This window comes from Chiroxiphia lanceolata, chromosome 9, assembly GCF_009829145.1.
Source record: "Chiroxiphia lanceolata isolate bChiLan1 chromosome 9, bChiLan1.pri, whole genome shotgun sequence".
NCBI classification, from domain to species: Eukaryota; Metazoa; Chordata; class Aves; order Passeriformes; family Pipridae; genus Chiroxiphia; species Chiroxiphia lanceolata.
In genome coordinates, this window is record NC_045645.1 from 917,618 (window position 1) to 945,537 (window position 27,920).

Sequence of the window (27,920 nt, forward strand, 5' to 3'; positions counted from 1 at the left end):
TTTGTTATTCTCTATTATCAGATTCAATAGGACGTTGTATAAATCTTTAAAAAAGCAAACAAAAAGCTAATCAGGAGTCACTTCTTCTCACTGTCAAATTTGGTAATGACCAAATAGTCTTGTTGTGGAAGTACAAAAAAAAAAAAGTAATCCACGCTACTCGGTATGTTGAAGCAGCAATTAGTACTCATTGTAGGGAAGAGAAGTGGAGCTAGACCAGAAATGAGCCTTGATGAGCCTAATTGCCTTTAATTATCCCTAAACATTTTCTTGTTGTCTGTCTCATGAAGACAGAAGAAACCCTGTAGTTCTAAAAGGAAATAAGGCTCGGTTTTGTTTTCCTCTTTTAAAGAGGGACATAATAGCCACCATGGAAACATGTTCTTAATCAACCACATTAAGCTCCTGGCTGCTCTGCTTCTCTGGAAACTGCCTCGTTCATTATTATCAGGGGAAGGGGGAAGGGAAGGGGTTTAATCACTATTTAGCTTTTCTTAGCAAATTAAAATATTAATTACGATACACATTATTTTATCTTTGCTTAAGCTATTTGTAAGTATTGGTGAATAAGAGCTCGTTTCATGTTGGAGTAATTTATTCTCAAACTATTCAGACTTACTTTTTCAATTCCTTTTAAAAAATCATTGGGTCATGACATGCTGTCTTCCATGAGCTGAGAAAAAACTGAGAAGTGATTACTGCAGTGCATTCAAATGCCATGGGAAGGTGAGCAGTGGAAGGCCAGACACCTCCAGACCAATGGACAGGTATTTCTCTGTTGTTCATATTTATATGATGGAATGCCATAATCAGCCTGGTGGTTTTTTTTTAGTTTTCAGTATAATGGAAAAGAGGAGACTTTTTGTAAAATAAACTCTCATAGGAAACCCATGGCCTCTGAAAATCTACACCTCTCAAAGCTTAAGTAATATTAATGATGTTAGTTTGGTTGATGGAATACAGAAATATGGAGGGATTAGAAAAGCAATTTATAAAATGAGCACGATCAGCACTATTATGCATCTTCTGTGAACATCAGATTCCTTTTCTTGGTGTGCCCATGCCACTTTACATTCCTCACTGTGAACTTTCTGCTGTTACTTCACATAAGGGAAGAAAAGTTGCAGAAAGGGAAAACAATCAACGATGTCTCTGCATCAAATTGTGGCTCGGTAAACTTCTTTTAAATTAAAATGTATGCTGGCATAAATCAGTATAGTTCTATTAGCTCTATTGGAGCTAGGTTGATTTATACCAACTGGAGATATAAATAAATCCATGTATTCAAGTAGTTTGTGTAGAATTGCGTGGAAGGCTATAGGGAACACATAGCACTGTGCCAGAGATGTAGTTTTACACACATTGCTGCCAGTGCTGTAGGTCACTGAGTAATGGCGAGAGAAAACCAGAGGTATGTTGTTATTTTTCACTAAATGGTTGCCTGTGGCTTCTCACTTTCTTATGATAGTCTTGCAAAATTTGTGGACAATGTTGGAAAAGGCAGGGCATGACTGTGAGCAGCTGTGAGAGCATTTAGGCTCCATCGTGAGAGCCCTCCTGGTTGTTGGATGTCCATCTGTGTTCTGGGCATTTGAAGGTGTCGAGCTGAAAAGATATGTAGACTGATTTTAATTAAATCAAATTACTAAAATTAAATCTACTGATAAACAGAAGAGAAAGGCCAATATGAATCTGGCCTTGAAAGAAAATAATTTTGTCTTTTCTTTTTTTTTTTTTTTAACAGTCAAGTTAGCAGTTCAGAAAAAAAAAGTTAAGTGAAATTTGCCAACAGCAGCTTCCAGTTCAGTTCAGTTCAGTTCTAGACCTGACCTCTTTTACCATCATGATCTCTTCCTTTCACCTTAAAAAACAAATACTTTAAAAGCTCAGGGTATGTGTGCAGAAAGGGTCAACCAAGCCAAACAATATTTTTAATTGTAGCCATGGGATATGCATCTCAGGAGACGTGCCACAAAGTCAAAGGATTTTCTTTTCTTAATTGCAGAAGCCTTGCACAGGCTCACTCCTGGACATTCCTGCTGCCCTGCATTATTGATGTGGTCTGGCTCACTGCTCTTTATTTATTTTGTATGACACCTCATTCTCCTGCCCCAGTGCCATGTTTGCTGAGTCTTTCCTAGTTGTTCTCTTTGTTGTTGCTGTTGTTCTTATGATACAAGGAAAGCTGAGAAAAATACCTTGTGAAGCCTGGCTACAGCACATCTTCTGACAGCACAACCCAAACTGAGGAGTCTGACCACTCCTCATTCCTTCTCTCCTACCTGAGCACAGATAAAACCAGCATATTTCTGCAGGCCTGTATCTCCCCAAATTCAGTTGGGGTTTTTTTGTGGCTGCTTTTGGCCTACACGTGACAGAAGGATTTTTTTCCCAGCACCCAGATGACTGCAAGGCCATCCTTTTCTTGCAGCTTTCTAATAACTTGTGACCCAGGGTCTTTAGTCCAAGAAAGTGATTTTTTGGAATGATGGAATGCTAAATATTTCCCATCTTGGAGGCTTTGAGGGTTTGGACCATCCTGTAGGACCATTAAATCACTTTCTGAGTTATTTTCTCCTCCTGTGTTCAAATTAATTTTCTTTATTGCACACAAGTAAGAAATTTTCATAAAATTTCCACCCTGCCAAACTGTTAGGTTTAATTTTCATTTTCCATGGAGCATATCTCCTAACAGCAGTAGCATGTGGGCTTGATCTGAGCAATGCACTTTGCCATACTTGGGTTGTCACTTTAAAGAGTTCATTGTGTTGCAGCTCCTCCCAAACCAGATGCTCTCTATCACAGTTGCCTTCCCCCAGTATTCAGGATGTATGGCTTTGTACAGAGATTTACACAAGTGGTTTAAGCACATGCAGCTTCTGCTGTTGCCTTCACAATTCCCTCCCCCACTAGGTTTCCTGGAGTAACTAATGTAAATTCCTGGCTGAACTAAGAAATTAAATCCTTAATAGTAAAATATCTATATTATCTGCTCGAGGATGATGAATTGGTGGGTTTGTGGAGGATTATGTACGTCTTACCCACAGATGTTTGACCTTTCTTTAGACATGTGTTACTTATGTGCTTGGTGAGAATGGGGCTGGCTTTCCAGACAGGGGTTGGATCAGGCCTTTTGAAAGCTTTGTTTGTGCTTCTCTGTGGCAGAATCAGTGCAAGAGAGCAAATGGTTGCTGCTCTTTGCCTCTTTACCTGTGTCAGCACAATTCACTACAAGCTGAGAGGAAACCAGGAGTTAGAAGGCTTTTGGGGGGCAGAGGGGAGAGAAGTTAATAGGAACCATATTAGTACAGCTGCTCGACGTGTAACTTTTTATTAGCTCTGTGATCTTTGCTTGCTGTATACGAGGCAGCAGTTGAATGGAGAGTTTAGTCCTGAAATCAGGTGTAGCAGCTGGGATGTCACAGAGCTCAGTTTGGATCTGGAGACAGAAGCAGCTGTTTTTACAATGGCAAAATCCTGCATCAGTGTCTCACTAGCCCCATTGATTTCACAGCCTGTGCAGAGGCTCCTTATTAGCTCCTCTTATTCTCAAAGGTACAACTCTGGCTTCCTGAGGATATGGACTTTGAAGAGCAGAAGGGCTATTATGATTCCCCAAGGCAGGGGAGACTGGGTTTCTCAGCTCCTGGTAAGCTCAAAGAGAGCCTGGGCTAGGATCCAGTAGCCTGTTCTAGAAATGCTAAAATGTGATGAAAGCAGCAGCTTCTGCTGAGTTCCTGATGATCCTCTTGATGTAGATATTTTTATTTTATTTTTACATGACAGTGAGGGTTACACTCAAACTTTGAGTTTCTCATATGAATGATTTAAAGTATGTGCGACTTACTTTGAGCCTAGGAAACCTAGGAAGAGGTGACGAGGTCTTCCAGACCTAAGTGGTCATTTATGCTGCCATCAACATTTTACTACATCCTTCTGTGACAGTTATTTCACTAGATTGGATTTCTATTGCTTAAAAAATTGCTCTGAAGGTAAAGCAGCCTCATTAGACTGACTGTGCGAAGTCAACCACAGTGGAGTCTGGTGCTGACCTCTGAATTTGATCAGCAGTAAACCCTTGACCTTTCTGCCATTTCATAATCACACAAATATAATTGTGTTGCAGAGTGATGCTGTACAAAGTTAACTGAGACAGTGCTAGTGTCAGGAATGGCACAGTGTCTGTGGTGTGGGCCTTTGCCAGGCAGTTCTGCTCCTCAGCAGAGTTGCTGAGTCCATCTGAGTGCCCAGTGGTGTGACTGTGCAGCTCCCAGCTCTGTTTAATTCAGAGGTAGCTGTTATTCGTGGAAATGCAGGGTGCAAGATATACTTGTCCTGGGAACATCCTCCTCATGTGGTACAGTTATGTTGATCATTTGAGCTCCTTTGAGTCTGCAACCCAGTGAACCTGTGATGGTGCCCCTAAGAGTAAGTCTGGAGAATGGAAAATCTAGGATACAAAATGTTGAATTGAGACTGTCAAAGGAAGCCTGACCCAAACCAAAGCTGTAGTATATGAGTGAATATTTTCCACTAAGATAACTTTTCAAAGTTTTAATTTGTGTTTTCAGTGCTACCAACCATGGAAGCTTCTGTTTGAGGCAGGATGAAATTGGGAACAGCAACAAACACTCATCCAAACAGCAGCTCAGTAGTGAAAGCAGAAGCCTTGACTCTGAAGACCACTGAGCTGGTATCTTAAAGTGAAATTGCTGATAAACCACCATATTAATTAGAAATGTCCTCATTTCTGCTCTTTGCTGTATTTTCTTCCTTCACTTTCTTCATTGCTCAGCAGCAAGCTTGTATTTTATGTGCAGAGCACGTGTTAGTCCTGTGTCAGCAGCCTGTATGTGGTTTATGTACCACTGAATTTCACTTAGTTGTGTTGAACTACAGGCAACTTGAAAGCTGCCTACACTTGTATCCACTGTGAGCATGGGATGAACATCACCTCAGGCACTGCTGGGTGGCCTCTTGTGGCTCAGAATTAGTGTTCCACTGTTATGAAATGGATTCTTACACTGTGGCATTTTTGGCCACAAACTGGTCGGTTGGAAACTCGTGGATGTTGGAATTGAAAGTTACCTTCTGCTGTTGTAATAGATTTACTTTCTCCCTGGGGAAAAAAAAAAAAAGGAAAAAAATAGGTAAATCCCAAAGTAATGTATACATTTGTATTATATATTTATATCTATTTTTATATATATATATACATAGAGTGGGCATAGGTACATCTGATAATCCGTCAGAACTCAGTAAAAGATAAACCAGATGTATTTTGATATATTTCCAAAAGTGTCATATAAAACACAGACAACATATTACAGAATGATTGTAGCATAAATAGACACATTCCTTCAGAACAGGAGCATCCCTATTGAAAAATCTTCCTGAAGGTTTAAGTCCAGCCTCCTATCTCCTCGATGGCCATGATTTTTAGTTCCTACCACCTGTAATGTTGACAGATCTGCTTTTATCTGGCTGCAATGTTATCTGAAAAAAAAGGAATCCTCAATTGCAGCTGAAGGTAAATTTATTTCTAGCATTTGACACAGGTTCAAGAAGTCCAGTGGCAATGCAATGTTGAGTACAGTCCAACACTTTCTCTTACAGTTGTCTTTGATATTTCAGGGGTTTGTTTTATTTTATTTTAAATAACCTTCATAACTATGCTTTCAAGATAGGTTTTCATCTTCTTCAGCTATTTGACACTGTCAGCAGTGAATGCCAAATAATCAATACTTCTGACCTAGGATTTATTTTGCAGCCCAAGACTGGTGTTAAAAATTTTCCCACACTGTAATGGATAAAATTCAGATAGAAGAGAAGGATAGAAATGAAAACTGAGACTCTCAAGATATCAGCACATTAAAGTCTTGTCTTCTTTCCTGTCGTTCCTAAATATATTGGAGGGTGGCAATAGCACACCTGATCTTTCCCAGAGGACCCCTCTCTGCTTCATGATGAAGAGCAAAGTTTGAGTCCAACCCGATGTTCCCAGCTCGCTCCCTTGGCATCAGGAGGAGTGTCCATGGTGTGGTTTGCAGGAGCTACAGAGCAACATGTGGGTCTGGCTGTCATCTTCTAAATCCCTTACTTTTAGAGAGGGTGATTGGAATAGAAAACTATACCTTCAAATACTTGCTTTTGGTTGAGGAGGACTCAGATGACACTAAAAGCAGACAGCCTGCAAGGAGAGGACCAGTGTGTGTTTTCCTCCCCAGCTGCTCCTCAACCCCAGAAGCACAGGCAAGTACATTCATGGAGGATTATTTTTCGTCCCCAAACTCTGTGGATGAAAAGGCTCATTATGAGACTGGATTGATCTGGGTCTTTTTTGAGCAGGTAAATGATAAGATTTTGAGTTACTCTAAAACGCTCATCTTCCATTTCTGCTGGGACTTCAGAGAGGAGTTGTTCCTTTTGTACCACTTTGTACACCCTCCCTTCACCCTTCCGTAGGTTTCCACTTCTGTGTGTACCAGACCTTTTGCAAGTGACAGTCTCTGCAGATATGGACATTAAAAAAGCCACTGATGTTTTGAGAATAAAGGCTGGAACTTTAAAAGAGGTGTGAGATGTGTATTTATATATTGTATTTAGTTTTGACACTGAACTGCAATATGTTCTTTTAAATTTGACAGAATTCCTCTGGTATGGTATAGTATGGTATAGCACTTGCATGGTAACTATTTTATGCTTTTAAGAATACAGATGTGGTTGAAGCAGAGATGAAGACTCATAATTCACAATATTTCCAATTAAAACCACAGAATTAAATACAAACATAAAAGGATTTTTACCATTATCTCCTTGCTTGGTAGAAGGATAATGTATTTGAATATAAAATAGCAAAGGTTTTAATATCTCCCTTTTTTCTGCTAAACCTCTTCATAAGGTTGTGTGTCTCTAACAGACAAATATCTTAGAGGCAAGATGTTCTAAGATGAGGTTAAATGAATGAAAGCCTTTTGGATTTTCTGAAAATTGTGAGGTTCACAAGCCCTGTTACATATTTTACTATGTCTTCAAATCAGCAGGAGTGCAAATCCTTATCTTTGCATATAATTTTGCGGTGATTAATATTAAATATTGTGTGATGTTTTAAGGATCGTGGCCTCAGCTAATAAATATGGAGACACTGTAAATTTCTGTATTCTGTTTAAAGGAATTAGACATACAATAGCAGTTGCTCTGTCTCTTAGAATGGTCCCCTGAAGTCCCATCTGGGCTGCTCTCTGGGCAGATGTCTTCACTCAGTGTCTAAAATGACACCAGACACCGTTGTTTAAGCACAGAATTATTCCAGTTGTTTATTGCTTGGCTGCTCCTCGTGTCTTACAGGGGCAGCGAGATCCCAACCCTCATTAGGCAGCCCTGGAGGTTTGCCCTGAGCGTGGATCCGAGCTGTGGCTTCCTCCCAGCTGCTCCTGGAGCCGAAGCCTGCAAAGGGCCTGGTAGGAAGCAGCTGTTTAAAACTCTTTAAAAGCTTTCAAACAAACTTGCCCCAGAGAGTTCGTCCCCAGTTTGCTGTCGGTGCCTGTGCTGGTCCCTCCTCTCTCTGCAGAAGGACTTTGCTCACAGCCTTTCATCTCTTCAGGGTACCAGAGACTTGCTCGTCCAAGTCTCTCTTCAGACAAATTGCTCCAGGGGAGAGACCACGAACAGTTAAACAAAATAATCATTAGTGGAAGCATCTGTCTCATCATTCTGGAAAAGTATTTAAAACAAAAGTCTTGAGGGAGATTTTTCTGTGTTCTCCCAAATGTCTTCACTTCTGAGCTGCACCAGTAGGTACACATTAAATTTATCTGTATTCTGTGGATTAATACAGCAGAATAACTGTGACTTTGAACCTCCCCACAAGCTTGAAGATGTACATGGGAAGAGAGTCTGACTTATATCTCAATAAAGATAGGTAAAACAAGAGTTCAAAGTTGAGATCAGAAGTGAAAAGACAATTGCAGCTAATCTGTATTCATTCTGTTCTGAGCAGGAATCTCAAAACTTTGACATTTTTCATCAAAGAAATGCTGGTACAGCAAAAAAAAAATGCAATTAATTGAAATTCCTTGCCTCAGTTATCATTTATTTATTTGATATTGAAATGATCACTAAAGAGCTCTACAAGGTTGATGTTAGAGAGCTGTCTGACTGTATTCCTAAATCTGAGTCAAGTCACAATAATTTCTAATCAATAATGCCACAGTGTTATAGCAGGACTGTAATAAAGACTCAGTCAAGAATGTGGCTGATAGCTTTTCATTGCAGTAAATTCTTTAAAACTATCTAGCTACCTAAAGACACCTTTGAAAATGTAGCTCTTTCATTTTGGCATTCTACCAAAAACTCAGTCACATAGATTCCTCTTGGAGATGCCTCTGTCAGAAGGTCAATAAATTCAGTTTATTTTATAATAAAGAACATTTAGACAAGCTTTGTATCATCTTTTAGTTATGGAATGACAGTTTAGGGGAGACATTCTTTAAAAGTTTTCCATGGAAGGACATGACTTGTAGTTGGCATTGTGAGTATAATTCTAACACACTTCAGAAATGCATATGCTAATTTTATAACTTCATTTTACATCAGTTTTATGCAGCTGTTGTGAAACCTCTTCTCAACAGCATCAACATAACAAATGTTTTTAGATAACCCCTTTTCAAAGTTGAATTTGGATTCATAAAAGTAAAAAGGAGCTTTTGTAATATTGTGGTGAACGGATTATTTTTATTAGAAATTCGGCAGGATTGGTTTACTTTAAAATACACCAAATCAGTTACAATAAAGATGTCCAGCAGCTCTTTGTTCTTCACACCACAGAAGGAGGATCTGTTTCAGATCCTTCCTGCAGTGCCATTATGTCTTTGTGATTAAATCTCTCACTGGACAAATACTTGTGCTTATTTTACTGCATCATTAAAATTCTCACCCTCCCTAGTCAGCATGCTTCAGTGTTCGGTTTTTGGTTTGTTTGGTTGTTGGTTATTTTATTTTTTTAATTTTTGTTTCTGTTTCTTCTTCTGTGAATTTTGTTGCTCTGTTGTCATCCCTCTTCCCTTTGGTAAATTTTTATTTTCCAGGGGCTCATGTTGTGTTCAGAGCGTTCACTTTCCTCGTATTTTGTGTTGCAGCTGCAGGGAATAACCTTAAGGGACAGGCCTCTCAGATTTCTGTCCTTTCCTCATGGTAATGTTAAGTTCTTCTGGGAAAGGAATGGCTGGTGTTGGTTTTACTTCTGGTTTTCTCCTGAGTGCAGGTGACCCATGGTATGAGAGCACTGAGCTGTTCCTGCAGCAGGCAGGGATGACACTGAACAAACTGATCCTCTGCCCTTCACTGTGGTTTGCACTATCCCACTCTTTATTGAATTAAATGTGTTAATAACAGACTTATGTAGCAGCTAAGAAGGAGTTGGCTGTCATTTGTCAATTAATTACCCATGAAAACTGGCATTACATGGTAGCAGTAATGGTACCCGTGGTGTCAGGCATATGCTACATAAAAATGCAGTCACCTTGAAATAATATGGACAAATCAGCTGGTAACCTACAGAACACTATTAATAATGTAGTCCTAAGCCCTGCAGGACTGAAATTTGTCTCTTAGTGGTCTGTGGATAGGTTCTGCAATGTTTTATTTTTTGTTCAAGTTTTGGGTGATCAAATTGGTTGAGCTACCTTTAAATCCAAAGCCAGGGATTTCTCTCTTACCAGATCTTACATGAATTAATTAACTTGAATATTTCTTTGGGGAGGGCAGGGGGTGTGATGGCTTGTGGCAGACAAGTGGTGAAAAACCAAGTTTTAAGCAAAGTTAAAGATTCATTGGTAGAACTTGCATTGACTTCAATACTGATTTCTACAGCAGTAGAATGAAGGGCCTGATATGACACTGTTCTCATTGCAATTCTCTTTTAAAACCAGGCTAATACAAGGTCAGCTGAGACATTTTATTGCTGGAGGAGAAAAGGGTCTGCACAGCTGCCAGGCTACACGTGGTGTGATGGGCTTTGAGTCGTTTGTGTTGCGTTGGACGCTGTTACTGCACAAGCTTAGAGAGAGAACAGCACAAACCAGGAGCACAGTCCTGCCTGGTAACACTTACCTGGGTTTGCTCCTGGCTCTGGAATGAGAGAGAAAGCTTGGAAAGAAAGCAGCTGTGGTAGACACGTGTAGAAACCCCGAGGCTGTATAAAGTGGTGCTGTGCCTGGCTCTGCTCTTACAGTGCTATGTAATGAAAGGATTCTTGAGCCCCACACACACTGCTCCAATGTCATTTAATCTTCTCACAGTTCTGTAAGACCCCAACTGTTGGCTCTTTTTGGCAAAGTCATTGACTGAACGAACTCTTCCTGTTATGCAAACTGCAGCAGGTGCTGAGGCTGTACAGACCTTGTTGTTGGAGTGTCAGACAGTGAATGCAAAGGGTGGCACATCATTGTTTGTGTTGAGGTTGTCAACATCTATTGTCCTTTCTGATCCTGCAGAGAAAGATGTGGTCACTTGCCAGAAAGTTTACAGTCCACATTTCTAGATGAGGTAGAACACCAGAGTAGCAAATAAGAGCACAAAGAGTCTGAAGTAGTAACAGCAGAATGGTGACCAGTGACCTAATACCTGCTAAAATCAAAAGCCATGTGCTCATTGACTGCAATTGTCTTTGGAGTCTAGAAAGATGATGGAAGAAAAAAAACTGATGACATTTCAGGTTTTATGTATCAACTTATCTTTCAGTAGACTTTGAGCAGAAAATACAAGGATTTACTTGGGAAGGGAGTTGTCTTTTGTTTCTGTGCAGTTGTTCATCACGTGTCTGACATGCATAGGTAAAAGGTTTTCATTATCCCCTCTACACGCCCCTCCAGTAAAAACCCCCATGAAACAGTAGAAGCTACAATATATTTGTAGTTCAAAATACTCCTTTTTCTGGCTTTAACCTGTGGCTTAATAAGTGAAAACCAATATGCACCGCATTGAAAAAAAATATGCACAGGCATTCATTTCAGAGTCAGAGCTATTTGGATGCAACTATAAATGCACCAGTTGTGCCAACAACTAAACAATACTTTTATTGTAGCTTTATTGTTGGAGCATTTTACACTTCAAGTATATTATATGCTTCTGATCATACACTGTGCACCATGTACTCTTTGTAATTATATCAGTATGACTAGTTGCTAAGGTTGAAATAGGTAACTGCCACTAGAAATCTGGAAAAGTGAAGTAATTAGTACACTTCGTTGTGTAAGAGAGCACTGTCAAGGTTCACATTTTGTGTCAAGATATGCTAAAATGATACCTTTGGAAAAAAAAAAAAAGATATTCATATTCTTTCAGCTACATTGGCAGAGATTCCCTTCAGTTTTATTCTAAATTCATGTATGTGTCTCATGTCAAAATCTGGGCTGTAAATGCTGCTACCTCTGTGCAACAGAACAGAGGTTAGCAGCCTCTGGAAGCACATCAGCATGAGGAGAAGTGAGGTCAGAGCAGAGGTAAAGATTGTGCTGTCTGGAATGTGAAATCAGACACTGTTCCCCTTCTTGGAACAAGCTGTAGCAGATCAGTTCTCAGATGGGATGTATGTTACATAAAATTCGTGGCACTCAGTAAAAGAAACCTCCCTTGTGAGACTCATTCCCAAACCAGGCATTCTGGTGGTCATTTTGTGTCAGGGCCCAGGAGAGGGCACTGGCAATGTGCTCTGGGCACCCAGTGTTGCTGGAATTGGCTCATTCTCCCTGGAAATGAGCTTCTGTTGTTAAATCTTTCCCAGCTGATTCAAAGCAGGGACATCAACCCTGAGATGTCAGGAGGGTGACTGCCTTAATTTTCCTGTTGCATCTCCATCTCTGTAAAAGCTTTCAGCTGGACTGGAGCAAGTGAAGGACTGCTTTTTTTGCTCCAGATACTGCTTTAAGAATGCAGGTTTTAAGTCTCTGCTGACTGTGAACATGGTTTATCTGTTTTTCAGACAGCTGGACGAAAGCACAAGCTCCTCTAAAGACAAATGGTGTGTCAGTGGCCAATTGCAGGAAAGATAAAGGATTCCAAAGGCTGTGAATATTGCAGTCAACTATCCAGGGCTTATTTAATATCCTTTTATTCCAGCTTCTTTCATCACTTTAGTCTTTGCTAGTCAGAATACAGGTTGTTTGGTTGAATACATTCACAGAAGTATGATACAATAACTTCTGCCTTATTCCAACAGAGAGTGGATTACCTGGATGTCTTGCTTGCCCTTCTATTCTTCTGTTTCTATAAAACAAGACTACCATCAGTCTTTTCCATTTCCTATTTTGATCATCATCCTCTTGTCTCCTTTAGGCTGCTGTGAACAGGAACTGAAGATAAAGTGTGTGTTTATAGGTAGCATTTTAAAACCGCTGCAATTTCAGTGCTGGACCAACCCTCTGATTAGACAAGTGGAAAAGCTATGAAGTATACTCTGTAATAAATGTCAGAGCAAAGAAGAGCAAAGAACTGAAAAACACCCTATTAGAGGCTAGCAAGAGCCAGGAAATAAAAGAAGAACCTGTGTCAAAAAGCAAAAAAAATTCAAGAGCAGAACAGAAGTTCAAGGGTGACAAAGAGAAGGATCACAGCCCTTTTGGTGAGTAAATACTTTCAGACAGGTATTGATCTAGTGGGCGAAAAGCAGCGAGTGCTCTGTTGTGAGGCAGCACTTACTGGGGGGCTGCATCCGGACGAGGTTACACGTGGGGGAGAGAAACAAAGCATTTCTCCATGGTTGGAAATGAGTTTGAAAAACTGAGGTATTTTTTGCCTTTGTTTTTAATTTCCGGTACCCGAGTCTAACAGTCAACAAACTGAAATACAGAAAGATTCTCCTGATGATTCAGAAGAGAAATCACAGGCTCACTGAAGTCAGCAAAAACTTTTGCCATTGATTTAACTGGGGCCAGGGCTTCACTGTGGGCTTTGCTGTCATAAACAGCAATCTGCTGCTGATGGCAACGGAGAAATATGTTGCAAAAGTTCCTGTCCTCTGCTCTCTTCACTTTTCTTCTGGTTGAAAATGTTATTTATTGTGGCCCAGTGCTGGGCTTGGAGCACAGGGTACCTGTTATTTTCTGCCAACTGGATGGGTTGACATGGATTTCTTTACTCTTAGGGTCATTTGGCTAATGGAATAAATTGAATTATGCATAAACATAAATAGGTGAGTTGTCTTGTTTCCTACGAGGAAACAACACACTTAATCTTGTCATTCCCCACCCCCCAACTGTTCAATTATTCCTTACCTGTTGAGAGAAAATTGATTAAGTAGTGAGCATTAAATTTAGCAGTGATGCTACAAGAGGGAGTGCATGGATGTGGAACAGCACTGGCTCTGTGATAAGGTAATAAAACAGAGGGGGTGAGCAACAGAGAGGAATGGCAGGAAATAGGTGGTACCAGCCAGCAAAGCTCACTCTGCTCCTGTTAACTGGTGCAGGACTGGAATAATCTCACAGACCTCAATCAAAATATGCTAATTTTGTCTTGGCATAAATTGAGGCAAAAACTTATTTGGGCATATCCTGCATGCTCTGCTACTCCCTGTTCTAGCAGAACTCCTGCTTGTGTACTGACTCATAACTACACTGGGATGATTGTGACAATCTTTCAGTATTTCAGAAAAATACTGAAATACTGAAACCCTCTGAATTCACAGAGGGTTGTATCAGGAGGCCACAGTGTTTTTCCATAGTTCACCAAAGGTGACCAGGTATCTTCCTGATCTCTCAAATGTAGGAGTTAGTGAATTAAATTTCATTCCCAGTACTAGCTTTTTTCAACTGGATGCTTTCAGTAAGTCAGAATCATAGAGTGGTTTGGGTTGGAAGGGACTTTAAAGGTCATCTAGTTCCACCTCCCCTGCCATGGGCAGGGAACCAGAGCAGGCTATGCAGAAGCCCTGGTGCCTCCTGCACTCAGGACTCCCAGACTGCAGAGTCCCAGCTGTTGAGCCTTCATTTGTCTGGAGTTACCACTTTTCCTCAGCAGGAGTATAACCTCTTGTCCTGCACTGTGTGGCACACAGGGACAGTGCTGAACTGCCCTGTCCCTTGGAGACACTTTAGATTATTCCTTTGTCCTGTCTGCGAGGACAACTGAAGACTGAATATTTGATATGCAGGAACCCTTTCCCTTGCCTGTTTTAAGCACTGTCACCATTCATTCAGCAGGATGCAGCCTTTCTGTAAGCAAGTGGTGCTGTGTGCCTGAAGAGCCGTAGATTTGGGAGGCTAAATGCAACTTTGTCCCATTCATGGGGTACATCAGTCAGTGCAAAAAAAAAAAAGGTCCTTTAAATGGCAGCATCTGCCAAAGGGTACCTTCACAGCCCTGTTCCCAGCTGGTGCTGCTGACTCCTACACAAGGGGTGCAGACCATTTCAAGAGCAGTCTGTCTGTGTCTGTGCAGTGAACAGAGACCTTGAAAGCTGTTCTGTTCCTGATACGTTTAATCAGATACAATTTTCTATATTGCACGATGAAAAAAGAGTTAGTTTTTATTGGAAGGAAAAGTTTATCTAAATAATAGGTTGGCCAGCTTTTGGGAGCTCACTGCTTGCAGCTAGTTGCTAGAAGACTCCTTTCAAATTACTGAAACTTATAAATCAGTGTGTCAAGAAACAAACCAAACAAGGCTAGTGTTATTTGGACGATTTTCCAGATCCTAATTCCTCTGCTTCAAAGAAATATATTTGATGTTTCCTTTTCCTGACAAATGCAAATCAAATATTAACTGATCACATTTCAACGTAATCGTCATATTTTAGGGAAGGGTTTGAGGAGTGGGCAGAAAGAAGAGGAGTTGTTTGTTTTTACCAGGGCAACCAAGTGCTTTTCTGTGTGTATGTTTAACGAGTGAATCAGACTGCTTTAGCACACAATTGCTTAGATCAATAATTATTCAAGAAACAATACTGCCTTGGGAAAATCTATGGTAATAAGAAAGAAATCTTGATGGGCTGGATAACCTTTTCAGGCAGGTATTTATCTTCAAATGAAGCTATTTTTTGCACAGTTTCTAGTGTTTTGAAAATGCATTACTGTATGGTTAAAAAATAATCAGATTGTTAGTGTTTGGAGTGTGGAGCTCAGGGTGGCAGGGAAATAAAGCATTAGTGGATGGTATTCACAGATGCATAGCCAGCAAGACTGTCAGGTTTTAATGTCAAAGTGCCACTATGAGATGAATCTCTGCCTCTGTACTCTAGTGACAATTGTTACCATTACCACTGTGAACAGATAGCAGGTTCTAATTAAAGTTACAAGCCAGGGGGAAGAAGCATTAAGAAAGAAAAGAATAATTCCATGAGTAAATTGCACTTGATCTATTAGTTCACAGAAAAGGTCTAAAAATTAGTATTTGAAATTACTTTAAATACAGAATCTATCAAACCACAGAACAATAATCAAGTTGACCTAATTAGAACACTTATAACTATAAGCAGCCTGTAACATGTTCTTCTCTTGGCATGGGGAGACCGAGTAATCTCCTGAGTGCTAGTTAACTGCATCAAACTTTGGCTGAGACCTAGAAGAAACCCTCTGCAGCAGCTACCTGCTTACTTTAGCTGTCAGACTATTCAGAATTTAGCTTCTTGAACTTTCTGCATCTGCATTAAGAGCAACTCCTGTGTGCTCACGGTGAACTGGATGATGAAAGGTCCTCAGCAAAGTACACAGCACTTTGGGGGAGCAGTTTTGTCCTTAGCTGTGGGTTAGCCTTTATGTATGGCTGTCACTTTTATTTATACTTTTGCTTGATTTTAGTATTCATTCAGGACTGTGATCTTTTAAATATGAGACGAACATTGTCTCTGCAGATATTTTTAAAACTTCTAAGACTGGACATAGACCAGATCCCTGAAGTGCTGCTGAGGAGGGAGTACAGCACTTGTGCATTAACAGCTCCTCTGGAATCAGCCTTGTTCTCAAGGAAGGGTGTGTTCATGGCTTTAGGAAATTTATGGGAAACCTATGCTAAGGCAAGTCTCTCATCAACTTTCTGTTGCTGGTAGTTTTGACTGTTAATTTTCCGTGATTTTTGTGAGTGGTAAGAGTTTTGGTCCATTGAAGGAGGTTGTTTTGCTTAAATTGGGTTTTGAAAGTGTGCTTTGAAAATTTCAAGACATGCTAGAAATGATACATTCCTGGACTGCTTTCTGTAAGCATATTGTGATCTGGCAATGACAGGCCATAAACATGAAGCAACAAGTTTGAAGAGTTAGAAATGCTTCTCTGAAATATTTTGTCAAATTACCCAGACAGATTGACACCACTGAGATTTTTCTGTCTTGCCTTGGAGGGGCAGCAGCTAGGAGTGCTGTAATGGAGAGCAATGAGAAAGGGCAAAAATAATCCTGCACCTCATTTGATTTATAGTGGCCTTTTATTTTCTTCTCCCTCTGTCTGTACTCTTCTTCCACCCCAGCTTTTGAAAAAAAGTCCAGGCTCTTCCAGCAACCACTAATGTGCTTGGAAACCTTTACTATTTTGTATAAACTTGCATTTGTTTGGGCTTTTTCATGGAGATAACCCTGTCCTGGGTCATTTCAGCTATGGTTGAGTGTCTCCTCAGGAAGGGTTCTAGCAGTAGCCTCACAGGGCACTGAGCATGGCACAGCGTGGCCCTTCTGCAGCTTCACACAGCCCCCTGTGCATGGTGGACATCAAACCCCTGGAGCTCTGGAATGTGTACAGGCAGGAGTCAGGACCCCTCAGAGCCTTCAGCTGCCATGTGATTAAAAAACAAAGAGCTGAAAGAAATTTTACAGCCTGTTTTCCGTAGCAGAGGGATACACGTGGGGTCACAGAGGCCTGGAGAGACTGTCAAATGCAGCTCCTGCTGCAGGGCTCCAGCTGGAGGGTGGGCACATCCATGGGTGCCGTGGAGCTCCAGTGCTGGTGTTTACACTGCAAAGTTACCTGGGCTCAGGGGCTTCTCCCTTATCTCCAGACCAGCTGGGGTCATTGTCAGGGCTGGAGCTTCAGCAGGGGAGGGAAGGAGCTGCTTTGTAACCTGGTTTCTGGGCTGTGGCATTCAGAAGCTGCACTGGTGAGCACAGCAAGGCAGTGACCCTGCAAAGGGGGCCTGGCTTGCCTTGGCTCACTCTGCTTTGACCACACGGCTGCAAACACAGACACCAAACTGAAGACAATTTTTGTCTTCAGAGACAAAAATATACATGTCTGCAAGGTTAGAATCAATTCTGTCCCTGAGATAATGCCTGTTGTACCTGGGATTTCAGTGCCTAAATTCCACGGAAGTTTCACTTTGAACAGTGAAGTGCTTTTTGGGTCTGACATCCAGCAGATCCACATTTAAGCACAAAGTGCAGAGAAAACATTGCCAAAAGAGATGTAACTGCTTAGGGTAAGGAAATTGTGCCTCTCTAACATACTAAAATTAAGTCAATCGTGCAGCTGGTGAGACTAGAGGGAATGGTTGATGTAATTTATTTGGATTTAAAAATTAGAAAGTCCTTATAAAAATATCCCCACCAAGAAGCCATTAAAGCAAACGAGTTTTAAAGAAGTGAGAGCTAAAGTAGTTGTGCATTAGAAACTAAGAGGTAGAGCAGGATTAAATGTTCAATTTTTTGAGCATGGCAAAAGGCTAATGGTATAGTGCCCCAACACTCCACTCAGCTGGTGCAATCTGAAAATGGGGATGAACATGCTGCCAGAGGGGTGGCACTGTTTGCTGTTCACAGAGAATGACTTCAGTTAATCAGAACTAGGGAAGATTGTGATTGACCTGGGTTAACAAAGTGAATAAATGGGCAGTGTGATGCAGATGAAATGCAGTGCTGACAAATGCAAGGTTGGGCACACATTCAAGGGAATAATTGGAAGTATTTGTAGGCTTTGCAGGGCTCTAAATTAACCATAACTATGTAGGTCAGTATTTACTATGATCAGCCTAGTGGGACAGTGTGTTGTGAAGGGATCCTGTGAAAACAAAACATGATGTGAGACCATAGGGGCCAGGAGGAGCCCAGAATAGAAAATACAACTCCCATTCATAAATCAACATATAAATCAGCAATTCACCTATAATTCTTTTCTTGCCCTATCTCTTAAACCATACTGATGAAAAGTAATTCTAGAGACTGGCAACTAAATGATTAGAGAGATGGAGGAGGCTGAAAACAAGGCTTTGTTTAGAAAGAAGTTAAGTAATAGGAAACAAAAGGGAAGTATTTTAAACAATGAGTGGTGTGAAAAATACAAGCTAAGAAGCTTCTATTTATATTGCTAATGCAAAAAAAAAAAGGCAGCAAAGAGGTATATTTAAAGAGAGTTAAAATGAATTATTTTAATGAAAACCTCATTAACCTTTGGGAATTATTCTGTTAAGCAATCATGGAGGCCGAATGTTCAAAAGCATTATGTTATTTTAAAACAATTCTTATGCTACAAGAGGAGTGGAACAGTTATTCCAGATAGCTGTTCACTGCTGTCTGCAGAGATCTTGCTGCTCCATTAGAAAAGCCCATACAGGTACTAATCTGCTGCCTTCTGTTTGGGGATCAGAGCTTTCAATATGCACTGATGTTTTTGGGCTCAGTGATGTTTTTTTGCTGTCTAAATTTTGAACTGTTTGGCAGTGCAGAGTCTCCACTGTGCCAGGGCTCCTGCTCCAACATACAGAAGGAGGTGTGCACCCAAGGAAGAAATGGTCCAGGTCACAAACTTTGCTATAGAAGGATTTTCTTTATGGAACTCCCTACTCTGAATGTACTTTCTGCATCTGGGATCCCAGAAGGATGACTGCAGCAGCTGGTGCATTATGTGGGATGGTCCTTTGAAATCTCCTTGCTGCTGAGCTGAGGGTTTTGTGCTTTCCAGCAGCATTTGAAGCACTCAGGCTGCCCTGGGGTGGGATCCCTTCCCATGCCAGGGACTCTGACGGGGAGCGGCTGAGACTGATGATGACATAATACACTGAGAAGAGATATTAATGCTCTTAGGCATGCATTAATGAAATACCATTGAGAATTTATCCTGCATGAATAAAGGGATTTGGAAGTTGTTGTTCTAAAAACCACAGGAAGATTTTCCTGGAACAGCCCCAAACACTGTGTTGTAACAGACATGGTTCTAATGACCCCTTGCTCCAGACTTTTGGCAGAGCCAGATGATTGAGCTGGAGTCATTAACTAAGTTCCTACTAATTTACAAAACGTTTGTATAAATGAGACACATGGATATCTTGTTTCCAGGGCCGTGACAGTGGTAATTTTTATATCCAACTCAGTGCAAAGCTGGATTGCAAGCTGTGGTGTCATTGGGGAGCAGAGACTCAGCATGCCAGTGGCATCCACCGGTCTGGGGTCCTCACCTGGCAGAGCAGTCACACAGCAAGAGCCCTGCTTGCTGAAATGGTAGCAATGCTCTTCATCAGTGTGGAGGGTGATTGTCACCATCTATTAAAAAAAAATATTAAGGTAAGCTTTGCTGTGACCTCCCTGGTGTGTCTTTGCAGGGTTACTGAGGTGGAACTGAAGAATTACTGCTGTATCCCATCATTTTCCATTCCTCATTGTCCCCTAGAATTAGTGAGTTTAAAATGTTGTACAGATACATATAATCATCTTCCTGTAGCTTCTCTTGATTTAAAAAGTAATTTTATTCAGGGATTAAAAGTTTACACTACGATATGTTGCCATATAATCAAGTCTAGAAGAGAACTTTTGTTAGTTTTGAGGCAAAGTGGGATAACAACCGTTGCTCTCTTAATGTCTGTTCTGTGTAGTTAAAAAAAATTTCCTTAAAAATTAGGACATGAAATATGACACATATTTTATCCATAACTTATGGCAATTTGAAACACCCTTTATTGCCTACATAAGTGAATATATGTAAACTTTATTATAATTTCATTTCAAATTTAAAAGAAGCAAAGGTGTATTGTAGAATTCACAGATAAAGATTAATTTAAACTATAAAGTTATTACCAGTGTTGCATTTCTTCATGTTATGGTTCACTTATGTAGAACTGAGATGTATTTTATATTAAACAATGCATAGCACCATTATACAACAGTTCACTAAATGCACATCCCATTCAATCTTTTGTAGGAATTAATATAATTGGACTGAAGTTACAAGGAAGAATTGAACTGAGCCAGTAGGGTTAACACTGATGGTAACAGGAGATAACTAGCCATAAGAAAATTACAGCTCTTCTGAAAGACAGTGCCTAAAATTAGCAGCATATCCTTGGCACCATCATAGGAACTGGTTAACTGATGACCCTGAAGAAACATTTGTTTCCATTAATTCTGCTGTCATTATTTCGCTATTCTTGAACTCTTCCTCTGAATTCTTCTGTCCTTCTGATCCCAAGATGGCAGGAATGTGAGAAGAGAACATAAAGAAATTACAATAAGCTGTCAGCTATATAATTATACTGTAACCTACTACACTGAGAAGTTACACCAACAGAAATTTGGCAATGTATTGGCTGCTAGCTAAACACAGGACTCTCACTAGCTCAACATTAAAAAAAAACCAGGCTCACTAAAAAGCAACATCTGCATTACAAAGAAGCTAACAAAAGAATTCCCTTATGATACTTAGGTTCAGCTGCTTCATCTTAGGTTCATCAGCTACATTTTCTTGTTTTGTGAGTACTTATTACATTTGCAATTTAATATATATTTAAGATCACAACACTACAAACCTTTCTCCAGTCTGTAGTTTTGCCACCTTTAGTTAGACACAAAGGAGTGCTTGCTTGAACTAGGGTTGGAGATTCTGAAGAAAGTTGGTGATGTTATTAGGTCACGTGTACTGTAATTACTTGAGCACCACAATTTTTAAACCCTTAAGAACATGATTTCCTAGGTAGAAGGCAGCAAGTATGCTTTCAAGTTGTCAGACTAAGGGAATAATTTTTGCTCCAAGGAGTCTGCTGTATATCCTGAATCAGAACAAAGTCCTGTTTCATAGAGACTTTGGATTTTTAAAGCATCTCTACTAAACAGAAGCAAGCTGTTACTGATTAAATTTTAAATGTTCAGTGACTTTACTGCAAACACAGTAACTTTTAAGTGTTAAGGAACTTACTGGCAAGAGTTACCAGTAAGGCTGGTGGTGAGGATGCCTTTTTCAAGAACAATCGCTACAGTGTCACAGTCCTGATCACAGATATATTGAGATCACCTGAACCCCACGGTTCCATCTCAACCTGGACTTTATTTTTTTTACAGAGTTTGAACTTTCTCAACAGCAGGAAGTCTTGCTGAAAACATTCTTCTGAAATCGATACTTCTTCAGAATGCATTGAACTTATTTTCCAAATGGACTTTATATACTCCAATGCATTAGAAGGTAACAATACAGCTTTCCAGTGAATTTGTGCTGTTATCAAACATGGAGTCACAGTGGTCACACATGTGGCCTCTGTGGTGGTGGGGTGTTAATTTGAGAGTTATCTGGAAGAACCCAACTTTGGAAGTGGTGACAAATGGAAGTTCTCGTGTTATCTCTGACAGGCCCTCGATGAGAGGGACAAAAGAGGCTTGGGAATCAACACAACACAGACTTCAGACTTCCAATTCTGCCACTGATTTGTAGATAACATCTTGGGCATCAGCTGCCTTCTGCAGTTCGCCAGTCTGGTAGAACAGGGACAGTCATCCTGATTTATCCAACGCCAACCAGCGCCGTGACGGATGAATTATTTAGATTATTTAGACAGCACTCGCAGTGCTGGCCAAATGCTGCTTATTCATGTTTTCCCCACTGCAACAATATATCTTCATCACTAATAATTAACTGCTAATTACTGTTGCCGAGAATACGATAGTGGCATTTACCACCTTATTTTTAATTTCAGTGCAGATGCCTACTTAAAAGTTATGTAAATACATGAAATTACAGTACATTTTCCTAATGACCCTGCTATGTCTGAGTTTGATCCTATTCAATTGGGACTAAAGAACAGTAAAGATGATCTCCCTTCTGTAGAGCCATAGACTGTTGTATTCTTGACACTTAAATCATGAAATGTAAAGAAGCCATTCTAGGCAAGATACATCTGGGCTGAAGGACTGCTGATGCCAATTATGCTTTGTACATAATAATGCACATTTTACCTATTTGGAAAAAAATTCACATTTATTTACTGTCAAACAGGTGTTAAACTTTACACTGGATATTAGTGATGGGCTCATTATTAACAGGTTTACACAAAGGGATGAAAAAAAGCAGAATTTTGTTGAAACAATTTACATTTCATTAGATTTTTTTTATCATAAAATAAATTAATTACTAAATATAGGCAGAAGGAATATGGAAGAGTAATAGTTATGTTTTATTTATTTTTTTTAAAGGACAGGCACCTTTTATTCACGAGAAAGCTTGTGAGAAGTGTCCAGTGTCCCCCTTACCCCTTACCACCCAACCCTGATTAAAGACTGAACAGGGAACTGAGTTACAATCTTTGTTAGCTATACCAAATTTGTGCAAGGCTTGGCATAATTGGCTTCTAAAACAATTTTCTCCCAAAATTATGGTTTTTTTGGCAATAAAAATTCAAAAACTTAAGAATAAAAACTAACTTGTCAAAGCAGAACACTGTTTACAGTGAAAAATAAGTGAAAATGGGTAGAACTTGCATTTTAAACATACTACCGTACTATGAACAGTGTAAGAAAAACAGCTTATAACGTATGTGCAACCAAGAGCTTTTCACAATATTTTCTTCAAACTCTTTAAAATTATTTTTTAATGACAATTATATTTCAGTTGGACACAAATGTATTTATTTTACCCTAGCAATAGAACAAAATATAATTTCTTTAGCCATTTTTTCATGAGAACGGTTCATTGTACAGTTGAGGAAATATATGAAATAAGGCCTGTGGCTTGATTGCTAGTGGTTAGACATGTATTCAATCTTTGCCCTAATGGAAAAGATTTGCAGTGAACTGCAAACTGATGCAGAATATCTCTCCTGCTTTTGCAAGTCTTGTCAGGAATAGTAAGGTACAGTAAATTTGTCCCACAGGATTTTAAAGCCTACGCCTTGTATATAATACAATGTAGGCCCAGGAAAAAAAACATGGTGCAGCCATATTTACAAATTTAGTTCACAAACTGCTGCAGTAAAATGGCTGGAAAGTGTTTATTTTCTCTCTTTTTTTTTTTTCACAATTTTGTTAAATTCAGCAGCAGAAGATATCTTAAATACCTTGTTGGTATTTCTTTTCTTTGTAACAAATAATTCATTTTAGTATACTCTGTGTATATACAAAGTTTTTGTTTTATAAAAATTCACAGAACTGCGAGGTCCAGTCATCTCCGTCACTGGAGAACCACAGGGTCAACAGAATTGTCTCTTCTTCAAGCAGATATGAGGGAGCCTGCACGGGGCAAATTAAGTCTTTTTAATACTTGAACGTGGCCTTTAATATTTCTTTGCTACACTATTAAAGGCTTGTCACTAGTTGCATTTGTCCTTCTCTAACGTCTCCTTCTGGAATACATCCTTCCTTGTTAATGGGAATTATGTAGCCGTCGCTGTTCCCCCTGCTGATCTGATAGTACATCTGAAGCTGGTGGCCAGCTCCTAGGTTTGGCATGCTCTTGTAGTAAATGTCCTCGTTTTCACTCCTCCTGGAGGGAGAGAGATCCTCCTCGACGTCGGGGCTGCTCTCTGGGTACGGAGAGTCTCTGAGGTTGGGCATGCTCGTGTAAAGGGAGTCTCTGTTGGGGGACTGGAGGTGGTCGTCGGCCTCGGCGGTCAGCTGGGACACGTAGCTGTCCGTGCCCTCGGGCTTCACTTTCTTCTGGGGCTGGTACAGAAGGGAGTGAGTCCGCTGAGGGATGAGCGGGGCCTCGAGCTCTTTGTGGTGCAGCTCCAGCCCCGGGGTGTCGCTGTGCATCAAAGACGAGGCGTCGGCCACGATGGCGTCGTCCTCGCTGCTGCTCCCGCCCATCGCCGCCTTGGCCGGCAGCGCCCGCTCCAGGTTGTGGTTCTTGCTGCTGCCCCGCAGGTTGTTGTGCACTAACTCTGAAATGATCATTTTCTCAAAAGCAGTATCATTCAGGCTTAGTCCACAGTCTACGACTTGCACGCTGTCGTTATAGTCTCCATTGCGCAACGAGTAGCTGTTGTTGAAATTACCATTTAGCGGTAGAGTATCCATGGCACTTGTATCCCTGGCATTGTTCAGTGAATGTCCTGAAAGGGAAAAGGACACCTCTGGTTATTGCCTGACACGCTTTTAGCACCTTTTGGGGTTTTTTTTTTTTGTTCTTTTTAACACAATTCTTTAATGTAGTTCAGGACAAAGTTGTACTTGGAAGTAAAACTTGAGAAAGGTTAGGTTATTGAACATTCCCAAATGTAAACAGTTGCACACCTTATAGGAAAGATGCATTCTACAAATAGCAATGTGTATTTCCTGTGGGGAATAGTGGCATTTGAATTTCTTAATTTAGTGTCAATTCTGTGACTTTTCCACCAGGAACTGTTCACTCCATGCCCTTGCATATGTAATGCAAAGCAATTCGTTTGGAAACATCTATGTTTTGAAGTACACCACCATGATTTAGAAAAAGAAAATTAACAGAATTTGTCCTAAACGACACTAAATTAAAAAGGAATCAGATCACAGACATAACTGAAGGTAAATGTACAACATAAACCCACATAACTGGCAAGCAACTACTTTAACAACGTTTCTAACATTTTTTCCTGTTGGTTTTTTTTTTTTGAGATGAAGTAAAGAAAAGAATGAAAAAAATGGATAAATACAAAGAATTTATGTTAAACAAGGACAGCCATCTTTCACACTACAGGGACCAGGGCCCACAAGCACCATCCAACAACACGATAGACAGCAGGTGGAATGACTCACTTTGGACAACTCACATCATGTCTGTCTGCTCAGGCTATCTGGCCTAAGAGTAGCTGATATATAAAAGAAAGTAAAATGATTTATTGTAACATGATGAAGAATTACTGAGCTTCTCAGCAACTTAGTCAGAGCAAGGGTTCAGCAAATTAGATTACTAAGCAATAACAGCTTTTCTTTTCCCACTTAATGTAATTTTTTTGCACTAATATTCTGTCTGCCAACAATGGCCCCAGGCCCCTAAAGGTCAGAGTTTGCCTGCAGTCTGCATCAGTCACAGTGACAGCACTGAATGAACCAGAATAGTTAATTAAGAGTTAGGCCCACAGTTAACCATGGGCATGGAAGTCAAATGCAGAAATGTTAGGAATTTCTGTAAGTATGGGTCACAGAAATTAAACCAAAGAATAAATATTAGTTGTGGAATGGGAAGAGGAAATCAGCCATGGCTGATATCTCAGAGCTGCTGGAGGAATGACAGATTGGGTAAGTCTGCTGAAAACATGAAAAGGAGTTTAAGGGGGGGAAAATGAAGTCTTATGATGATTAAGGTCTTTATGCTTTTGGTTTTGGCTTTTTTTTTTTTTTTTTCCAGTAACTCAATAAAGAAAAGGTTTTCCTATAGACACAAAGACATGTAAACCATGACAGCACAGTGCTTCCCAAGCAAAGGAAAAAAAAAACGGAAGGAAAAAAAAAAAGAAAAAACTTTGCAAGAAATTAAACAGTCTGAACCATGGAAGTCAGATGGTTAGAGCATTCCTACAAAATCACTTTATCTACAGATATGTCTGAAAATAAAGAAAGAATGAAGTGACTTTACTGAAATGAGACTGACCACTGTGAGGCTGCTGCATAATATGCAAGGCTTGGAGGAGTATAAGAGAAAAGTTTTTTTGAAAATGATTGTATGTTTTTCTCATTTTCTGTTTTTTTTTTTTTTTTTTTTTTTTTTTTGGTTGGTTTTTTTTTGTTGTTTTTTTTTTGTTTGGTTTTTTTTTAAATAATTAAAGCTGCAGCTTATCCTAGAAAATTCAATCCTCTCTGGAAATATTGTTTTCAATTAAAAAGTAATTGCATTTTCTCATGAAAAGATTTTTGTCTTCAACTTTAAAAAAATGGAGTAATAATTTCCAAATAAATTTTGAGCAATTTGCAAGTCATTTTGCGTTTGTGTTATTGATAAGTCTTCTCCATGTGTCCTGATTTACACAGTGATGAGGGTCGTTTGAAAGGTCTCTTTAAGCTTTGATTAAACAACTTTGTAGTTTGGCAATTTCATGTATGTTCCAGGATTTTTCTTGCAGTGAATTTAGCTGCAAAGAACATATGGCATTTATAAAAGTAGACAACACATGGACCGCATGCTGGATTCATTTCCCTCATGAAAGTGATTTAATTCTGTAATTTTCATTTTCTTTTTCTCTGCTAAACAGATATCAAAATAATAATCCAAAATGAGTTTTCTATGATATACTGCAGAGTTAAACATGCTAGAATATATTCAAATTGGTTTGATGAGGCAAATTTTGTTGCCCACGATCAGGTAATTAATTTTGAAATCTTTCCATAGCCTGTAGCAAGATTACTGTAGGGATATAAAAATATAAGTAAATTGTTAAGCATTTTGGCGTGACACTGCTTTGGTTTTAGATGGCAAATTGTTTCAGCATTGCATAACTCCTGTTACCAATAGGGTTTGCTACAGACCTCGTGTCGGTTCCCAAAAAGCAGTATGCAAGTACTTTTTGAATGTGGAAACGTTTCATTTGCAAATTGTGAACCACTTGCCCGCTGAGTCTACTTCATGACCGCTAGTTATGTTTTAATTGTGCCCATTAAAAATCATGCTGAAAAAATTTACATTTGATAGGCAAAGTTAAGTTTTACTCCCATACTTGTCTCTCTGTAGGTTGCTAGAGGAAAGCATAAGGAAAGTAAGAAAACAAGAGAATGAAAATAGAAACTACAGTTCAGTTAAAAAGGAAACTTGAAATAAAAACTGGAAACAAGGTTTTTATGAGCTCTTTTTCAAAGATTTATCATTCCAGTTACACTAAAATGATGTTATGACTCATCAAACAGCATCTGCAAGATATTTACTGATGAGTTGCACCATCGTTTAAAAAAGCAGGTAGATAATATAACAACAGAATGTTAGGTAAGTGATGACACCCTTCATTCCTACGGAACTAAACTGTTCTAACTGTTAATCCCAAGATTTTCCTACAGGAAAATGATCTACATAAAGCTGCACTATACTATAGTTTAGATCTGTTTGATGCTGGATACAGTTTTCTACCCTGGGGTATCCAAAGGTGCCAAGATGCCTTGGGCTTTGGTATTTAATCTGTTCCAGAAGCAGGATTTTCTCAACAAACTTTAGAGTCAACCTTATATTGCATAGACATGATACCTCTAAGTGATATATATCTTGAAGATGGGCTCTCGGACCATGTGGTGTCAGTCCTGTAATAGTATATTAAGATTTATGCCACCTGTGTTAAAGACATGGATAATTATTGGTAAATACTGTTAGGGCAAAGGCATTACTATAATATAGTGCAGTTTTACAAGCTGACATTGGCAATACTGTATTTCTCCAAGTGACAGAAATTCAGACACTAGGGCTGGGGTGTTGCAACTCGAGTTTCTGTCTGGGGAAAAGAGGGAATGTGGAGCGAGCCAAGAAAAGCGGTTTATTCAGGAAGTATAAGCACACCTGGTGAGTTAAACACAGGAGCTGAAGGGGCATTACATACAACTGTTTCAGCGAGCAATGTGTTATAGGGGTTGTTAGTGCCGTGTGGTCGAAGAAGAGGGTTTGTTAGTAGGTAATTGCCAGTCATTCCTAAAGCAAAAGAAACAGAAAAAAAAAAAAAGTCAGTTCTTTAATTTTAGTCTGACAGTTTCAATAAAGAATATTTTTTATTGCTCATGAATCATGTAGGACTTGTCAAATGTAATTCAGCTGAAAATTTCTGGATGTGTTTTAGCTATGTATTTGAAATGGGAGCAGGAAAAC

The 27,920-nt window shown here is 39.6% G+C and overlaps 1 protein-coding gene and 1 long non-coding RNA gene across 24 annotated transcripts in view; one reads left to right on the plus strand and one right to left on the minus strand.

The window, feature by feature from the left end:
• Positions 1-676: 676 nt before the first annotated feature.
• LOC116790702 lies at positions 677-20,848 on the plus strand. The gene is made up of 4 exons (XR_004358461.1): positions 677-767; positions 12,334-12,619; positions 19,250-19,474; positions 20,109-20,848. It is a non-coding gene; the product is annotated as an uncharacterized LOC116790702 (long non-coding RNA).
• The window catches only part of ADGRL2 (adhesion G protein-coupled receptor L2), a 379,726-nt gene continuing 371,650 nt past the window's right edge, over positions 19,845-27,920 (minus strand). For 11 of the 23 annotated variants that reach the window (XM_032695911.1, XM_032695910.1, XM_032695914.1 and 8 more), the window contains 2 exons: positions 27,618-27,746; positions 19,845-24,219 (listed from right to left, as the gene is read on the minus strand). In XM_032695911.1, the coding sequence (XP_032551802.1) occupies positions 23,465-24,219; positions 27,618-27,746 (884 nt within the window). In that variant the 3' untranslated portion in view covers positions 19,845-23,464. Of the gene's footprint in view, positions 24,220-24,898; positions 24,952-25,898; positions 26,812-27,617; positions 27,747-27,920 lie in introns of those variants that run through there. The other 12 variants (XM_032695919.1, XM_032695920.1, XM_032695923.1 and 9 more) reach the window with 3 other exon arrangements.